The sequence below is a fragment of the Pongo abelii genome, chromosome 12, assembly GCF_028885655.2.
Source record: "Pongo abelii isolate AG06213 chromosome 12, NHGRI_mPonAbe1-v2.0_pri, whole genome shotgun sequence".
NCBI lineage: Eukaryota > Metazoa > Chordata > Mammalia > Primates > Hominidae > Pongo > Pongo abelii.
Window position 1 is genome coordinate 93,602,958 of NC_071997.2, and position 18,412 is coordinate 93,621,369.

Genomic DNA, 18,412 nt, shown 5'->3' on the forward strand with positions numbered 1-18,412 from the left:
CTCAGTTACAGTCCATTGAATATATAATATTTTTAAAGACTGCATTCACTATAGAAATAAGACCATAAAGTACCTGGAAATAAACCTGACTAAAGATACACAGGACCTTTGTTTTTTAAAAAAAATCATAAAATTTGCCGGGCACGGTGGCTCACTTCTGTAATCCCAGCACTTTTGGAGGCTGAGGCGGGCGAATCACAAGGTCAGGAGTTTGAGACCAGTCTAGCCAACATGATGAAAACCCATCTCTACTAAAAGTACAAAAAATTAGCTGGGCGTAGTGGTGGGCACCTGTGATCTCAGCTATTCAGGAGGTTGAAGCAGGAGAATCACTTGAACCCGGGAGGCAGAGGTAGCCGTGAGGCAAGATTGTGCCACTGCACTCCAGCCCGGGTGACAGAGTGAGACTCCATCTCAAAAAAAAATAAAAATAAATAAATAAATAAATAAATAAAATTAGATTCATAAGGAAGATCTGAACAAATGGAAATATATACTATGTTCAGGGATGGAAAGACTCAGTACTGTAATGATACCAGTTGTCCCCCAGATAATCTACAAATTTAGTGCATAGTAAGCTGATCCTAAAATTCACATGGTGAGAATGAGGAGCAAAAATAACAATTTTGAGGAAGAACAAGTTGAGGGGACTTGTTATTGTCCCCTCAAGTACTTGTTAGGTAAAGTACCTGTTAGATAAAGTCTTGCCACATATTAAGACTTACTATGAAGCCAGAGTAAACAAGAGTGTAGTATTGGTGCGGGTAACAATTAGGTAGCAGAACAGAATAAAGAGCCCTGAAAGAAATACATACATAGATACTTCTTCTGATATGTGACAGATATTACATTAATCAGTAGAGAAAGAATGAACTCATTAATAAATGACACTGGGTCATACCTCGTTAAATGGAAAAAAATTCATTCCATAACACATATAATTCACAGAAAGTACTCAACAGATTAAAAATCTAAAAATGAAGAGTAGAACTTCAAAAGAAAATATAGGAGAACATATTTATGACTTTGACATAGGAAGATTTCTTAACACATGGAGTAAACCAGAAAGGAAGAGATTAAGTTTTAAAACTTCTGTTCAACAAAAGACACCATAGTTATAAGGGAAGCACAAATGAATGAAGTTGGAACTGTGTACCATATCTGAAAATTAACTCAAAATGGATCAAAGACAGTGTAAGATCTAAAGCTATAAAACTCTTGGAAGAAAACAGGTCTGAATCTTCGATTTGGCAAAGGATGCTTAGATAATGCCAAAAGTACAAGCTATAAAAGAAAAAGTAGATAGTTTGGACTTCTTCAAAATTAAAAACTCTGTGTTTCAAAGGACACCATCAAGAAAGCAAAAGACAGCCTACAGAAAGGGAAAAAATATTTGCAAATGATATTTCTGATAAGAGTAGTATTCAGTGTATGTAACAAAAGATAACCCAATTTAAAAATGGGCAAAGGATTTGAATAGATATTTCTCCAAGGAGGATATATAAATGGCCAACATGGTACATTAAAAAATGCTCAACATCATTAGAAATTAGGGAAATGCAAATCAAAACCACTATGAAGCCTGGGCAACATAGTGAGACCCTGTCTTTACAAAAATTAGAAAATTTACCCAGGATGGTGGTGTGCACCTGTGGTCCCAGCCACTCGGGGGCCGAGGTGGGAGGATTTCTTGAGCCTAGGAGGTTGAGGCTGCAGTGAGCCGTGATCACATGATTGCACTCCAGCCTGGGTGACAAGGTTAGACTCCATCTCTAAAAGAAAAAACATTATGCAGTACCACTTCACATCTACTAAGATGGCTAAAATTTAAATAAAGGGAAAGTAACAAGTGTTCATGAAAATGTGGAGAAATTGAGACCCTCGTATTTTGCTGATAGAAATATAAAACAGAGCAACTGCTTGGAAAACAGTTTGCTGGTTTCTCAAAAAGTTAAACAGAATTACTATATGATCCAGAAATTTCACTCGTAGGTATATACCCAAAAGAACTAAAAGCAGAGATTCAATCATATACTTGTATGCCAACATTCATAGCAGCATTATTCACAATAGCCAAAAGCTGGGAACAACCCACATGTCCATCAACAGATGAATGGTTAAATTAAATGTATATGGTAAATACATTACAGTAGAATATACAGTGGAATATAATTCAGCTTAAAAATGGATAAAATTCCAATACATGCTACAACATGGATAAACCTTGGAAACATTATGCTAATAAAATAAGCCAGACACAAAAGGACAAATATTGTATGTTTCCACTAATATGAGGTAACTGGAGTAGTCAAATTCATAGAGACAGAAAATAGAAGTTACCAAGGGTTATGGGGAAGAGGCAATGATCAGTTACTGTTTAATGGATACAGAGTTTCAGTTTGGGATGATAGAATAGTTCAGATCTGGAAATGGACAGTTGCACATTGTCTATTAATGCCACTTAATTGTACACTTAAAAATGGCTAAAATGGAAATTTTCATGTGTGTATTTTACCACAATATAAAAAAAATTAGGCCGGGCGCAGTGGCTCACGCCTGTAATCCCAGCACTTTGAGAGGCCGAGGCGGGCGGATCACAAGGTCAGGAGATCGAGACCATCCTGGCTAACACGGTGAAACTCCGTCTCTACTAAAAAATGAAAAAAAAAAAATTAGCCGGGCGTGGTGGCGGGCGCCTGTAGTACCAACTACTTGGGAGGCTGAGGCAGGAGAATGGCGTGAACCTGGGAGGCAGAGCTTGCAGCGAGCCAAGATCGCGCCACTGCACTCCAGCCTGGGCGACAGAGCAAGACTCCGTCTCAAAAAAATAAAAGGGAGTGTTGAAACATGCTACAACATGGATGAACTTTGAAAATGTTATGCTGAACGCAAGAAGCCAGTCACAAAAGACTACATATTGTATGATTCCATTTACATGTAATATCCAGAATAGGCAAATCCGTGGAGACAAAAAGTAGATTCATGGTTGCCTAGGGCTGAGGGGTTCAGGGGATTGCGAGGTAATAGCTGAAGAGTGTGTGATTTCTTTGAGGGGGTGATAAAAATATTCCAAAATAGATTATGATGGTAGTTGCACAATTCTGTTAAACTAAAAATCATCTAATTTTGCCCATTAAATGGGTGAAGTGAATGTATATGAATTTTATCTCAATAAAGCTTTTTTAAAAACTATCAATTTAACATGTAAAGTCAAGCTAATAAAAATGGTCAAAAGCTATTAATAATTCTCAGAAGAGAAGATACAAATAAATGGCGCACAACCATGTAAGTAGATTCTCAACCTTACTAGTAATCAGGGAAATACATATAAAAATAACACTGGCATAGTCTCACAATATCAGGCTAACAAATTTTAAGTCTGATAGTATCAAATGTTGACAAGGAAGTGGACAACTGGGAAAAATCACTGCTGCTAAGTATATAAATTGATATAATCACTTTGGAAAGCAACTTCCCCTTCTAGTTTACATGCTCTAAAAAATATTCATGCATATGTGCACACTAAGTTATACAGGCATACCTCAGAGATATCGTGGCTTAGGTTTCAGACTACTGCAATAAAGTGAATATCACAATAAAGCAAGTCACTATTTTTTTGGCTTACAGTGCATATAAAAGTTATATTTACACTATCCTGTGGTCTAGTAAGTATGCAGTAGCATTATATCTAAAACAACATATATACCTAGATTTAGAAATAGGGCTAAAAAAATGCTAATGATCATCTCAGCCTTCAGTTATAATCTTTTTGCTGGTGAAGAGTCTTGCCTTGATGTTGATGGCTGCTGAAGGTTGGGGTGACGGGCAGTTTAAAAAATAAGCAACAATGGGGTTTGACACAACTGTTGGCTCTTTCTTTTATGAAAGGTCTCTGTGTAGCTGGTGATGTTGTTTGATAGCACTTTACCCACAGTAGAAATTCTTTCAGTATTGGAGTCAATCCTCTCAAACTCTGCCACCACTTTATCAACTAAGTTGATGTAATATTCTAATTCCTTTGTTGTCATAAAATTGTTCATAGTATTTTCACCAGGAGTAGGTTCCATCTCAAGAAACGACTTTTTTTTTTTTTTTTTGAGACGGAGTCTCATTTTGTTGCCAGGCTGGAGTGCGGTGGTGTGTTCTCGGCTGACTGCAACCTCTGCCTCCTGGGTTCTAGCGATTCTGCTGCCTCAGCCTCCCGAGTAGCTAGGACTACAGGTGTGTGCCACCATGCCCAGCTAATTTTTGTGTTTTTAGTAGAGACAGGGTTTCTACCATGTTGGCCAGGATGGTCTCGATCTCTTGACCTCGTGATCTGCCCGCCTTGGCCTCCCAAAGTGCTGGGATTACGGGCATGAGCCACCGCGCCCGGCCAAGAAACCACTTTCTTTGCTCATCCATAAGAAGCAAATTCTCCATTCAGGTTTTATCATAAACTTGCAGCAATTCAAGTCACATCATCAGGCTCCACTTCTAAATCCTATTTCTCTTGCTATTTCCACCACATCTGCAGTTACTTCCTCCAACTGAAGTCTTGAACTCTTCAAAGCCATCCATGAGAGTTGGAATCAACTTCTTCCAAACTCCTGTTAATGTGGATATTTTGACCTTTCCCATAAATAACGAATGTTCTTAGTGGCATCTAGAATGGCGAATCCTTTCCAGAGGGTTTTCAGTTGATTTTATCCAGCTGCAGCAGAGGAATCACTATCTATGGCAGTTACAGCCTTATGAAACATATTTGTGAAATAATAAAACTTGAAGGTCAAAATTATTCCTTGATCCATGGGCTGCAGAATGGATGTTGTGTTAAGAGACTTGAAAACAACATTAATCTCCTTGTATATCTCCATCAGAGCTCTTAGGTGTCTAGGTGCAATGTCAATATTTTGAAAGAAAATTTTTTTTTCTGAGCAGTTGGTCTCAATAACGGGCTTAAAATATTCAGTAAACCATGTTGTAAACAGTTGTACTATCATCCAGGCTTTGCTGTTCCATTTATAAGGCACAGCCAGAGTCGATTTAGCATCATTCTTAAGGGCCCTAGGATTTTCAGAATGGTAAGTGAACACTGGCTCAATAATAATGGTGAAGAAGTTTGAAATATTTCGACACAGACAAAATTAGCACATGCTGTTGGAAAAATGGGGCCAAAAGATTTGCTTCAGACAGGGTTGCCACAAATCTTCAACTTGTTAAAAAAAAAAAAAGGCAATATATGCAAAGCACAATAAAGTGAAGCACAATAAAGTGAAGTGTACCTGCATACCAAGTGCAAATTACAGAATTTTTTTTTATAATTGTGAAAAACAAGAAACAGTTATCTATCAGTGGCGAATGGATTAGAGAAAACTGATATATTCATACAGTAGAATATTACAGAGTTTTAAAATAAACTGAAAGGAACTGTATGAATCAAAATAGATGAATCTTGAAAAAATTTTGAGTATAAAAATCAACTTATAGGTGAATGTATACATTATGATATTTATATAAAGTATGAAAGTATGCAAAACAACACGTTGCTTTGTTTCTTGATACATATGTAATTATGATATAAAAACGTACATGGGAAGGAAAAGATTCAAATTCAAGGTAATGACTACCTCTGGTGATCAGCAGGAGATAAGCTTATGAAAGGGAGCCTAGAGGAGTTAGTTACATCTATATTGCTTTATTTCTTTTTTAAAAAGCTGAGGCAGGTATTATAAAATGTTGAGCTTTTTTGAGTTCGATGGTGGGTATAATTAGGTTAGGCTGTTCTCTGTACTTTTCTGTCAATTATGTGTATTGACAATTAAATTTTATATTTCCTATGAATATTGTTACATTTTAACCAATGAACCTATCATAAAATCATCTATTAACTCATACCAACTCTCAGAATTGCTTACCATTCTAAAAATTTGTCTTCAAGAATAAAACCTTGTGAAGAGAGTTTGGATTCTTTGTTAATTGTTGATTTTTTCTCTTGAGATTAGCTCTTTCAAAATGATAGTACTAGCTGCTACCATTTATGCAGTGCTTACTCTGTGCCAGACACTATTAAAAAGAACTTTACTTATATCTTATTTAGTTGTGTAAACAACCCTGTGAAATAATTATTATTCACATTTCCAGTGGGAAACAGGCTTAGAGAAAGTACGTAGTTCATCAAAGGTTACACAGCTAATAAATAGTAGGGTTAGAATTGGAACATGCATCTCTGTGACTCCAAAACCCATGCTTTTAAGCCACATTATAAAGCCTTTTCTTTACCTGTAGTTATAAAAATTGTATAATAAATTAGCGCTTATTGAAAGGGGAGGAGGGCAAACATGTCTGTGGCATATGATCATTTCTGAATTGGAAGAGACCTAAGCTATAAGCATCTCTTCACATTTTTAGTCTTCTCTCCCATCCACTGTATTCATGCCTGATTCCATCCTCTTGTTATTTTTGAAACTTTACTCTCAATTTCTGTAAAACGTAATAGACTCCCATTTCTGGTGTTATATTATGATAGCAATTTTTAGTTGGGAAGAAAGTTGAAGGAGTTAAAAATTGGGAAGTCAACTAGGAGCCAGCTCAAGGAATTTAGTATGACTTGGAAGTTTACATGCCATATTGCAAAATGCAACAACCAGAACTCACGTCTTCTGATTTCTGATCTGGTGGTATTACTATCCAATCATTTCTTAAAAAGCAATCTGAGGCCAGGCGCAGTGGCTCACACCTGTAATCCCAGCACTTTGGGAGGCTGAGGCAGGAGGATCACTTGAGTCCAGCAGATCAAGACCAGCCTGGTCAGGCCGGGCACGGTGGCTCACACCTGTAATCCCAGCACTTTGGGAGGCCGAGGCGGGCGGATCACGAGGTCAGGAGAGAGAGACCATCCTGGCTAACACGGTGAAACCCTGTCTCTACTAAAAATACAAAAAAAAAATAGCCGGGCGTGGTGGCGGGTGCCTGTAATCCCAGCTACTCTGGAGGCTGAGGCAGGAGAATGGCGTGAACCTGGGAGGCAGAACTTGCAGTGAGCCGAGATCGCGCCACTGCACTCTAGCCTGGCCGACAGAGGGAGACTCCGTCTCAAAAAGAAAAAAAAAAAAACGACCAGGGTGGTCAACGTGGCAGAAACCCTGTCCCTACAAAATACACAAAAAATGTAGCCAGGCGCGGTGGTGTGCGCCTGTGGTCCCAGATACTCAGGAGACTGAGGTGGAGGATTGTTTGAGCCCAGGGGACAGAGGTTGTAGTGAGCCAAGATTGCACTACTGCACTCTAGCCTGGGTGACAGAGTAAGACCAAGACCCTGTTTCCAAAAAAAAGCAATCTGAAAAATAACATTAAGGGTGATTTAATTCATAACCACCTTTCGTTGTTTCATTCCCTTCTGCCTTTTTCTACTGTGCTCCTCCACTAGATGTCCTATTCCTCTTGCTAGAATTACCCTTTATGGAAATGAGCTCATGCTAGAATCTAGAGCACCATTTTCATAGTAGTTTTATACAAGATAGAAGAGTAGCGACTCTATTTCTCCTGCTAAAATCAAGATACCTACTCTCTTTTTCCCCAGAAATCTTCAAAACCAGTAGATTCTGGTCTTTTTAACTGAGCCATTAGAATTTAGTTTATTGATTGGTGATATTAATGATGGCAAAATTTTGGGCAGTTCATATTTTGTTTAATTGTTTTGTGAAATCACAATGAATTTTAGATGACATGAACTGTTACTTCTGGTTTATAGAATATGAAAGTACATGTCTACCACTGAGAACTATAAAAACATGTCTGGCTTCAGTATTCTAAATATTTATACCTTACCTAGTTGTACATATCTATATTCTTTGTTGTTCAGGTTAAGCTTTGTTTTCTAGAACCAAAATTCTGCCCACTCTTATGGCCATGTTTGTTGATAATACTCTATTGGAAACCTTTAATGAGAGCTGTTATAACATATAAGGATTCTATTATTCATCAGAAAGAAGTGATTTACTCTCTTACTTGAGAATATTGGGATCTCTTCTATTAAAATTAATAATTAGTAGTCATATAATTTTTGTTTAGAGACTTTCAAAGAAATACATAATTGTGCTCGCATAGTCGTGCTCCATAATTAAATCTTTCTGTGTTTGTAATGGTAGATTATTTATGTTTTACCTTCTTTATTTTCTAAGGAACTGGCATTTGATCCATATGAATCGTATGCTCGAGATATTTTGCGACCTGGTTTTCATGATCGTTTCCTTAGTCAGTTATCAAAGCCTGGGGCAGCACTTTATTTGCAGGTATAGTAATTTTTAAATCAAGATGTACAATGTCTGAAAAGTAAACTTAAAAAAAAATTAAATCACTTTTTTTTCTAGTCAATAGGCGAAGGTTTCAAAGAAGCTGTTCAATACGTTTTACCCAGGCTGCTTCTGGCCCCTGTTTACCACTGTCTCCATTACTTTGAACTTTTGAAGGTAAGAAAACTCTTTATTGTTATTTATAACATATTCAAGTGTGAATTTTTTTTTGCTACTTCATTTGTAAATTATTATGTGAGTACCCTGCACATTAGTGTGTTTCTGTTTTCTTTTTCCAGTTAAGAAGCAAATGGAAATCAGTCTGCAAAAGAGTAGCATATTTTCTCGTTTTAGTAGTGAATTTTATTTTTGTTGTTTTTTAATTTTTTTTTGTTTTTTCTTTCTTTTTATTTTTGGTTTTTGTAGTGAATGTTAAAGCAATTGTCAGATATTTTTATCTTGTACCTTTACTTTTTGTTTACATGGCTGATTCTTTGAAAACAACCTTGGATTTATGCATCGCAGTTTCCATTTGGGGACCTCAGCAGACTCAGGGACTCAGTGTGAGGATAAGGGAGCCAGTGTGAGGATAAGGCCAAAGTAATGGGGAAGGTTAGTTTACCTGACTTTCATAGCTCAAGTTTGCAACTATCTGTATTAAACTGTTTATCATTACTTTAGAAACAATAAATTTCTATAATCTCAGTAAAAATTGCCCATTTGATCACAGTTCAAAATATTAAGCACTGACTGAAAGGAAAGGGGTTGTCTGTTTTTTCTTTTCCTATTATATACTGAAATTAAATAAAAGTCTGTATAAATTATAATTCAGTAGTGTAGCTCAAAGTGATATTCTCTCTACCTTTAATGGACTAGCCTTGTAAAGACAAAAGAAGACATGCATTAATAGCATTATTATTTCTTTAGCTTTCAAATGAGTATTTGTTTCACCAAAGAAAACTTCTGTTTAGTATCATGATTCTTTTATGGAGAATATATTACTGGAAATCATATTAATAGTTTACACATGATAAAGTGGGCTCTCTGTAATGAATCAATGAATGAATAGAAGGTCTGTGAATTTATTAACAGTAAACTGGAGGAACTCTCATCCTTACATTTTCTCAGGTCTCTGCACTGCATAGTAGTCATTTGGAATTCAGTTTGATTTCTCAATTAGGAATGTTTACATTGAGAAAGGAGTAAGGGAGTTAAAAGGTATTTTTAATCACTAGGCAGAAATAACAAAGCTCTTAGCAATAGCATACCATTTAAGGTCTTTGGAAATACAGGATGAGTATCTTAAGAGGATAATCAAGAGAGGAAGCATTTAGTATGTAAAATCTTTAGAAAGAATTCATTATTACTAACTATAGTTATAATGGGACATTTACATACTGTTTTGTTATATAGAATTTTTCTTTGTAATGGTTTCTCTAATGGGATTTTTTTTTTTTTTTTTTTTTTTTTTTTTTTTACCTGAGCCTGTAATGAAATTCAGAAAGATTCAAAGGCCATATAAAATCTTAAGGCCGTTATCAGTTTATAAATAAAAACAAGAAGGCCAGGTGTGGTGGCTCACGCCTGTAGTCCCAGCACTTTGGGAGGCTGAGACAGGAGGATTGCTTGAGCCCAGGAGTTCAAGACCAGCTTGGGCAACATGGCAAGACCCTGTCTCTACAAAAATAGAAATAAAATTAGCCTGGAATGGTGGTGCACACCTGTGGTTCCAGCTACTCAAAAGGCTGGGCAGGAGGAACACTTGAGCTCAGGAGGTCGAGGCTGCAGTGAGCCATGACCACACTTCTGTACTCCAGCCTGAGAAACAGAGCAAGCCCCTGTCTCAAAAATACAAAACAAAACAACCTCCCCCTCCAAATGAACCCAAGAAGCTTTGATGAAAGTTCAGAAGGCTATAAAACCCAATCATCTTAATAATATAAAAGAAATTTTTACTCCTTCAAGTGTAGGCAATTAAAATTTCTAAAATTATAACTTACATTAATAGAATTTTAATAAGTGCGTCATTTATCAATTTAAGATTTCTACTGATTTAAGCATGCGTATCCCTGGTTCGTATTACTGCCTAAGTTATATTGCAAAGTTAGCAGTATATTGGGCAGGAAATTTTGCCTAATTAGTCCACAAGACTCTCATCACTTTTTTTTTTTTTTTTTCTGCACACCTATAATCCCAGACACTCAGGAGGCTGAGGCAGGAGAATCACCTGCACCTGGGAGAGGAAGGTTGCAGTGAGCCAAGATCACGCCATTGCACTTCAGCCTCCGCAAAAAGAGCAAAACTCCATCTCGAAAAAAAAAAGAAAAGAAAAGAAAAAAAGAATTTCCTAGCAGCCCTGGATATGCCAAACCTGTTCAGGGTTCCATGGGTATCCCGGTTCATATTACTGCCTCTTCGCTTGTTCTTTTTTCCCATTTATCTGGAATTCCTCTTCTACCCTCTCCAGGCTGGAGTGCAGTAGCGTGATCTCAGCTCACTGCAACCTCTGCCTCCCAGCTTCAAGCGATTCTCCTGCCTCAGCTTCCCAAGTAGCTGGGATTAATTACAGGTGTGTGCCACCACAGCTAATTTTGTATTTTTAGTAAGAGACAGGGTTTCACCATGTAGGCCAGGCTGGTCTCGAACTCTTGACCTCAGGTGATCCACCCACCTCGGCCTCCCAAAAGTGCTGGAATTTCAGGTGTGAGTCATCATGCCCAGAGTGAGTTCCTTCCTTTCTTTACATACATCTCTTTAGAGAACTTGTCCCATTTTTATTGTCTGCCTTATCATTCAACTGTTTGCTCTGTGAAGAATGGAGCCCTATTATCTTTGAATTCTCATACCTATTACAGTGTCTGGCATTTAGGCATTCAATAAATGCTTGTTAAAAAATGAATGGCAAAAAATATGTATACATTTTCCTTTAAGTTCTTATGTCTTATATTTTAAAGAAAATTTAACTGTAAATTTTATATAATTACATTTATTTTGGAAACTTAGGTAGAATGCCTTAAACTTTACAAAGTCGAAAGATAAGTTTAGCTATTAATAGTATAAGACTGTTGAACACAAAGAAACAATAAAATGGTGGTTACCAGAGGCTGGAGGGTAGGGGAGTAGGGAGATACTGGTCAAATGACACAAAATTTCAGTTAGGAGGTGTAAATTCAAGAGATCTGTTGTACATCATGGTAACTACAGTTAATAACAATACATTGCATATTTGAAAACTGCTAAGGAAGTAGATATTGTGTTCTCACCACAAAAAAAGTATGTGTTAATGCACATGTTTTAAGTAGCTTGATGTAGCCATTCCAGATTATATACATCTATCAAAAGATCCTGTTATATACCATAAACATATGATTTTTACTTGTTGATTAAAAAATAAATTAAAAATAGTATGACTTTAATGCTACTAAAACTGAAAAAATACTCTTTCCTTCAGCAGTTAAAGATAGCAGTCAAGTCTTCAGACTCTTTAACTTGAAAAGTTAAAGTTAATTTTTTTATGAAGTAAAAAAACTTCCTTTGTGCCCTTTTGAAAACCATATTGCTTCAATAATGTGATTTTTGTATGTGAAGTTTAATTTACTTCATTAAACAAATTTAGATTTCTTTCTTGGGGCTAAGTAAATATATTGACCAGTATTTTATTTTATTTTTATTTTATTTTGAGACAGAGTCTCACTCTGTCACCCAGGCTGGAGTGCAGTGGCACGATCTTGGCTCACTGCAAACTCTGCCTCACGGGCTGAAGTGATTCTCCTGCCTCCCAAGTAGCTGGAATTACAGACGCCCGCCACTACGCCTGGCTAATTTTTGTATTTTTAGTAGACACAGGGTTTTGCCATGTTGGCCAGGCTGGTCACGAACTCCTGACCTCAAGTGATCCGCCACCTCGGCCTCCCAAAGTGCTGGGATTATAGGTGCGAGCCCCCACACCTGGCCTGACCAATATTTTAAAGGTTAGCAAATCAGTACATGTTTGGTTCCACAAAAGTATTAACTTTTTCTTTGTTCCTTAGACATAGGATTTTATCTCCCTTTCCCCAAGATGCACTCAAACAAACCTTAGAAAAAACCATCCAGGATGACTTTGAATTCCCTAGAGAATTGCCTATTCTTTTTCTTGTATGCTGGGTCCTTGTAACCTAAGGGAAAGTAAGTTTCCCTCTATTTTAAAATTCAGGTTGAAGTCTATGTTGTTATGTGTACATGAGTATATTTGGTTTCCTAAGGCTGCCACAGCAAAGTACCACAAACTCAGGCTTATAAACAACAGAAATTTATTCTTTCACAGTTCTGGAGGTGAGGAATCTGAAATCAGGGTGTGGGCAGGGCCACACTTCCTCTAAAGGCTCTAAGGAAGAATCCCTGCTGCCTCTGCCTAGCTTCTGGTGGACCCCAGCAATTCTTGGTGGTCCTTGGCTTATAGATGCCATCACTCCCGTCTTTGCCTCTATCTGCACATCAACTTCTTCACAGCTTCATGTTCTTCTCTATGTGTCTGCATCCAAATCTCGCTTTCCTTTCTCTTACAAAGACACCAAGTCAGTGGATTTAGGGCTCATCCTAATCCAAGATGATCTCATCTCAACTTGATTACATCTGCAAAGATCCTATTTCCAAAGAAGATCACATTCATAGGTACCAGGGGTTAGGACTTGAATATATCTTTCATGGGGAACACAATTCAATCCTTAACAATAAGTTTTTGGTACACTATAAAAATTAAATTTTTGTTGTTCTGATTCTCCAGCATATACACTGGCTACATTGGTTTTATACGCTGGCTTCCCCCTAACACCCCCATCCCTCTTTTTTAGAGATAGGTCTTGCTCTGTCACGCAGGCTGGAGCGCAGTGGAGTGATCATAGCTTGCTGCAGCCTGGAACTCCTGGGCTCAAACAGTCTTCTCACCTCAGCCTCCCAAGTAACTGAGACTACAGGCATGCACCACCATGCCCAACTAATTTTTTAAAATTATTTTTTTGTAGAGACAAGGTCCCATTTTGTTGCCCAGGCTGATGTCAAACTCATGGGCTCAAGGGATCTTCCCACATTGGCCTCTGAAAGTGCTGGGGTTAATGGCATGAACCACCGCACCCAGCCTTTTTTTTTTTTTCCCCTCTTTTGCTTTTTTTTTTTTTTTTTCTGTTTTCTTTTTTTGCATTAGGCCAATTAATTATTTCATCCTGATCTTAGATTTTTTATTTTTATTTATTTATTTATTGAGATGGAGTCTTGTTCTGTCACCCAGGCTGGATTGCAGTGGTGCTATCACAGCTCACTGTAACCTTGACCACCTGGGCTCAAGTGATTCCTCAGCCTCACAAGTAGCTGGGACCACAGGCACATGCCACCACGCCTGGCTAATTTTTTAAAATTTTTATTTGTAGAGACGAGATGTCGCTCTGTTGCCCAGGATGGTCTCAAACTTCTGGGCTCAAGGGCTTCTCCCACCTAGACCTCCCAAAGTACAGGGATTATAGGCGTAAGCCACCGAGTCTGGCAGAGAACCAATGGAGGTTCTCTCTAGTGTACATTCCCTTGAACCAGCTTTCTAAATTCAGAAATTCTTATCTAGAAACTGTGGGCTCCAAGCTACATGGTATTGGAGCTGACCACAAATGTTGAATGTCTAAAGTTAAACATAGGATAATGTACCACAGGAGCCATTGTAAAACAAACAGCTAACTATTGTATTACTCCAATTTTTAATTTAATTTTTTGGTTTTGGTGTTTGGGGTTGTTTTGTTGTGTTTTGTTTTGTTTTTGAGACAGGGTCTCACTCTGTTACCCAGGCTGGAGTGCAGTGGTACAGTCACTGCTCACGCATCCTCAACCTCCCAGGCTCAATTAATCCACCTACCTCAGCCTCCTGAGTAGCTGGGACTCCGGTTGTGCACCACCATGCCTGGCTAATTTTATTTTCTGGTAGAGACGGCATCTGGCTATGTTGTCCAGGCTAGTCTTGAACTCCTGGACTCAAGTGATCTGCCCACCTCAGCCTCCCAAAATGCTGGGATTACAGGTGTGAGCCACTATACGTGGCCAATTTTTAATTTTAAATAAACTTGACTGCTGTGAGGTGCATTTGTAGTTAGTGATGTTTTCTCTGATTAGAACAGAGAGGTGGTTTTAAAAGGTATGTTTTCGTAAATGACATATCCGAACATTTTTTAGGGTTGATTGCCTGTTTAATGTTTGGAATTGAAATCTCATTTTAATTAAGAATTTCATCTTCTCCACCCATACCTTTTAGGTGTGCTGGTACCATAAAATAATAATTTATTTGAATGTCATGACCTTTCTTTCCCTCAGCTTTTAGTGGAATGTTTAAAATGATGTCATGGCAAACAGGAGCAAAAGGCTTGAATTACTCAGCAGTTAGTTAATTAGTTCTGGAATAATTTGGATAATATTTCATACATTTGCTAAGAGGGCTAGTAAATCAAGTGTTACTCTTTGCATTTTCTATGTTGTAATCCACTGTGGTGTCTCATCAAACGGTATACAAATAACATTCCAGAATCGAAATGTGAACCTAATCTTTGCTTGTGTTCTCTTACGTTGTGATGAGCTCTTTCTATGTATATAATATTTAAAATAAATGGAGATCTTTATTTTTATATCCCAAATGTTAGACAATTATAATGTATATTTCTTGGCTGTATACTTTGTCATTCTTGTGCATTGCAATTTACCTGTTCTATGGAATAGATTTTATTTAGTGAATATTGAGGTTTTTCAAAGTCATTTCAGTTATTTGGGTACCTATTATAGTGAAAAGTCACGGGACTGAAAGTCAAGAATTGTGGGTCCTGGACCTGCCTGTTAGTGCCTTCAAGTAAATGGTAGTTCCTTCATTGTATACAATGCCATGTTGGAGAAAATTAATTCCAAGGAATAAAAACGAATTCAAGCATTCCTTTTTTTAATCAAAGGGAAGCCATTATATGATTGTGAGTGAATTGAGCATATAAAATGCACTGGGTACAACAATTTATTTTTTATGTATCAAACAATCTTGAGTTTTATTCTCCTGAATACTGCTATATTCTTTGTATTCTTTGTAGCTTTTTCTTTTGACAGCTCCTTACATTTAATCCCATTTATCTCCCAGGGTTTCCTTTGCACATGCAACACACCATATTGACTACTGCCTCTTTACTTATTTCTAAGGGACCAAAAAAATTAGTCACTGGTGAAAGTGGTTTCTTTCTTGTGAAAAGTTAAATTTTATCATCTCAATAGAGCATATGAGTTTTCATTCTGCTTTAAAATATGATTCCTGGCTGGGCACAGTGGCTCATGCCTGTAATCCCAGCACTTTGGGAGGCCAAGGCTGGTGGATCACCTGAGGTCAGGAGTTTGAGACCAGCCTGGCTAACATGGCAAAACCCCGTCTCTACTAAAAATACAAAAATTTGCTGGATGTGGTGGTACACACCTGTAATCCCAGCTACTCTGGAGGCTGAGGTAGGAGAATTGCTTGAACCCGGGAGGTGTGGAGGCTGCAGTGAGCTAAGATTGTGCCACTGCACTCCAGCCTGGGAGACAGAACAAGACTCCATCTCAAAAAAAAATAATAATAATAATAATATGATTCCCTAGATGAGTTTAAGTACAATCTCATATGGTAATATAATCTCAGGACTTAGTACTTTTTTTTAAACTATTGAAATAAACTGCCTTTGTACAAATGTAATTGTTACTATTGCACATTATTATTAAATAGGCACTCATGAAAAGCATGGTATTGAATATCACTGGTAACAAGAGGATGCAGCTTTGTTGAGTCTCATTTACATACTAATTGCCACTGCTTTGTCTCTGTAGCCACAATAAGCCACCCTTTTGATGGTAGTTAGCTTGAATTATTTTGCACCAGTGCCAAGTTTAAATTAGCTATGTTAAGTAAAAGAAGCAAAAAATGCTTACAAGAAAGGTCATTTATTACACTGAAATTTATTTTAGAGGCTTGCCTAATGCTATAAAGGTAAAAATGACATTTTAAAAGTATTTCATCAGGAAAGTTTTATGGGTTTGAAATGTACTTTGGGTTTGTGGCTTTTAAAATATTAACATTTTTGAGATACCAGAATATTCTGTATGTAAAATGCTACAGTTAAATAGTAGATAAATGATTCCAAAACTTGAAACATTTTTAGGATAGAAAATCAAAGGATGTCCAAGTGGATTTTTTCTTTTATAAATATTTTTATGTGTATGAGAATTATATATTTTGTCTACCATTAGGTATGTTTTCCTGAATTAAAAATATAAAAAGTTTATCCAGGACAAAATACCAAATGCTCAATATTCTGCTACCTGTTGGTTATTCAAGACTGAAAAATTGCCTCGTATCTTACTGACTTGAATTTCTCTGGGCTTTGCTTTTGAGTGATTAAATTCTCAGTCAACTCAGTGAACTAATTCATTGTTCAGTGGTGCTTTCATTAAATTTGCCTTTTCTTAAGGTATACAGCCAGCTTGTCTAACCCCCGACCCAACACAAATTCGTAAACTTTCTTAAAACATTATGAGATTTTTTTGCAATTTTTTAAAAGCTCATCAGCTCTCGTTAGTGTTAGTATATTTTATGTGTGGCCCAAGATAATAATTCTTCCAGTTTGGCCCAGGGAAGCCAAAATATTGTATACCCCTGGTATATAGCTTTCAATGTTAGATTATCTGCTGCTTTAAAGACTAAACTTGATAATGTTTAATGGTAACATTTTATTTGTCTCCCAGAATTCTGCCATGTGAGAGGCAAATAGTTTCAAATGATAGGGATGGAAGGTACTTTGAGAGATTACCTGGATTCCAGCCTTCAGCCTACCAGTAATATCTGTTAAGTAAAACCCTAGTATCTTTCTTTATGAACACCTGGCCATTGGCTTTCTTTAATCTAGCTGGCCATACTAAAGAACAATATTATGAATAAAAGATATTTGATTTTTGTATTAATGTGTACACTTTGAAAGTCTCTTATCCTTTGGAAAATATCTTTCATTACCCTTTTTATGTTGAGAATTTGAGAATTGTTATGCATAAATTTTTCTTTTTTTTTCTTTTTTCTTTTTTTTTTTTTTTGAGACAGAGTCTCACTCTGTTGCCCAGGCTGGAGTGCAGTGGCACGATCACGGCTCACTGCATCCTCTGACCCCTGAGTTCAAGCGATTCTTCTACCTCAGCCTCCTGAGTAGCTGGGACTACAGACGTGTGCCACCACGCCCAGCTAATTTTTGTATTTTTAGTAGAGATGGGGTTTCACCATATTGGCCAGGCTGGTGTCAAACTCCTGACCTCGTGATCCCCCGCCTCAGCCTCCCAAAGTGCTGGGATTACAGGCATGAACCACCATGCCCAGCCTAAATTTTTCTTTTACTTAACACAGTTAAGACTGAAAATTTTCCTAAAAATGTAGATTATGCCTCTAGTAGAAAGTATGGTGAGTTTTTAATAATGAATATAAGAAATCTGGATAATAAAAGCTAAGTATTAAACATTACAATATGGTATTCATTACTTCTAGAATATTTGACCATTAAAGTATTTTAAGTAAATTTTAATAAAAATGGTTTAGAATATAAGTAAGAAATCTGTTTACTTTTCACAGGTCATCAGTGCATGTGGTATGTGCGTGTGCATGCATGTAACTGATTTTTATCAATTGAAGCAGAAAGGAATGTGTTGTTGACCTTTAAGGAATACCTGTGAAAAACACAAAATCCTTAAAGTACTAATGTACTAATGAATACTTAAGCTAATTGAAAAGTAAACTTCTAGCCAGGCATGGTGGCCCACGCCTGTAATCCCAGCACTTTGGGAGGCCGAGGCAGGCAGATCACTTGAAGTCAGGAGTTTGAGACCAGCCTGGCTAACATGGTGAAAACCCATCTCTACTAAAAGTAAAAAAAAAAAAAAAAAAAAATTAGTCAAGCGTGGTGACAGACACCCGTAATCGCAGCTACTCGGGAGGGTGAGGCAGGAGAACTGCTTGAAGCTGGGAGGCAGAGGTTGCAGTGAGCTGAGATCGCAGCACTGCACTCTAGCCTGAGGTACAGAGCGAGACTCCATCTAAAAAAAAAAAAAAGAAAAATAAACTTCTTTATAAATCGCTTTGA

General features: G+C 37.2%; 1 protein-coding gene across 5 annotated transcripts in view; it reads left to right on the forward strand.

The window, feature by feature from the left end:
* The window catches only part of SOS1 (SOS Ras/Rac guanine nucleotide exchange factor 1), a 143,212-nt gene that overhangs the window by 81,157 nt on the left and 43,643 nt on the right, over nucleotides 1-18,412 (forward strand). For all 5 annotated transcript variants that reach the window (XM_054547617.1, XM_024242366.3, XM_024242367.3 and 2 more), the window contains exons 7-8: nucleotides 8,163-8,273; nucleotides 8,352-8,450. In XM_054547617.1, coding sequence (XP_054403592.1) covers nucleotides 8,163-8,273; nucleotides 8,352-8,450 — 210 coding nt within the window. The remainder of the gene's footprint in view (nucleotides 1-8,162; nucleotides 8,274-8,351; nucleotides 8,451-18,412) is intronic.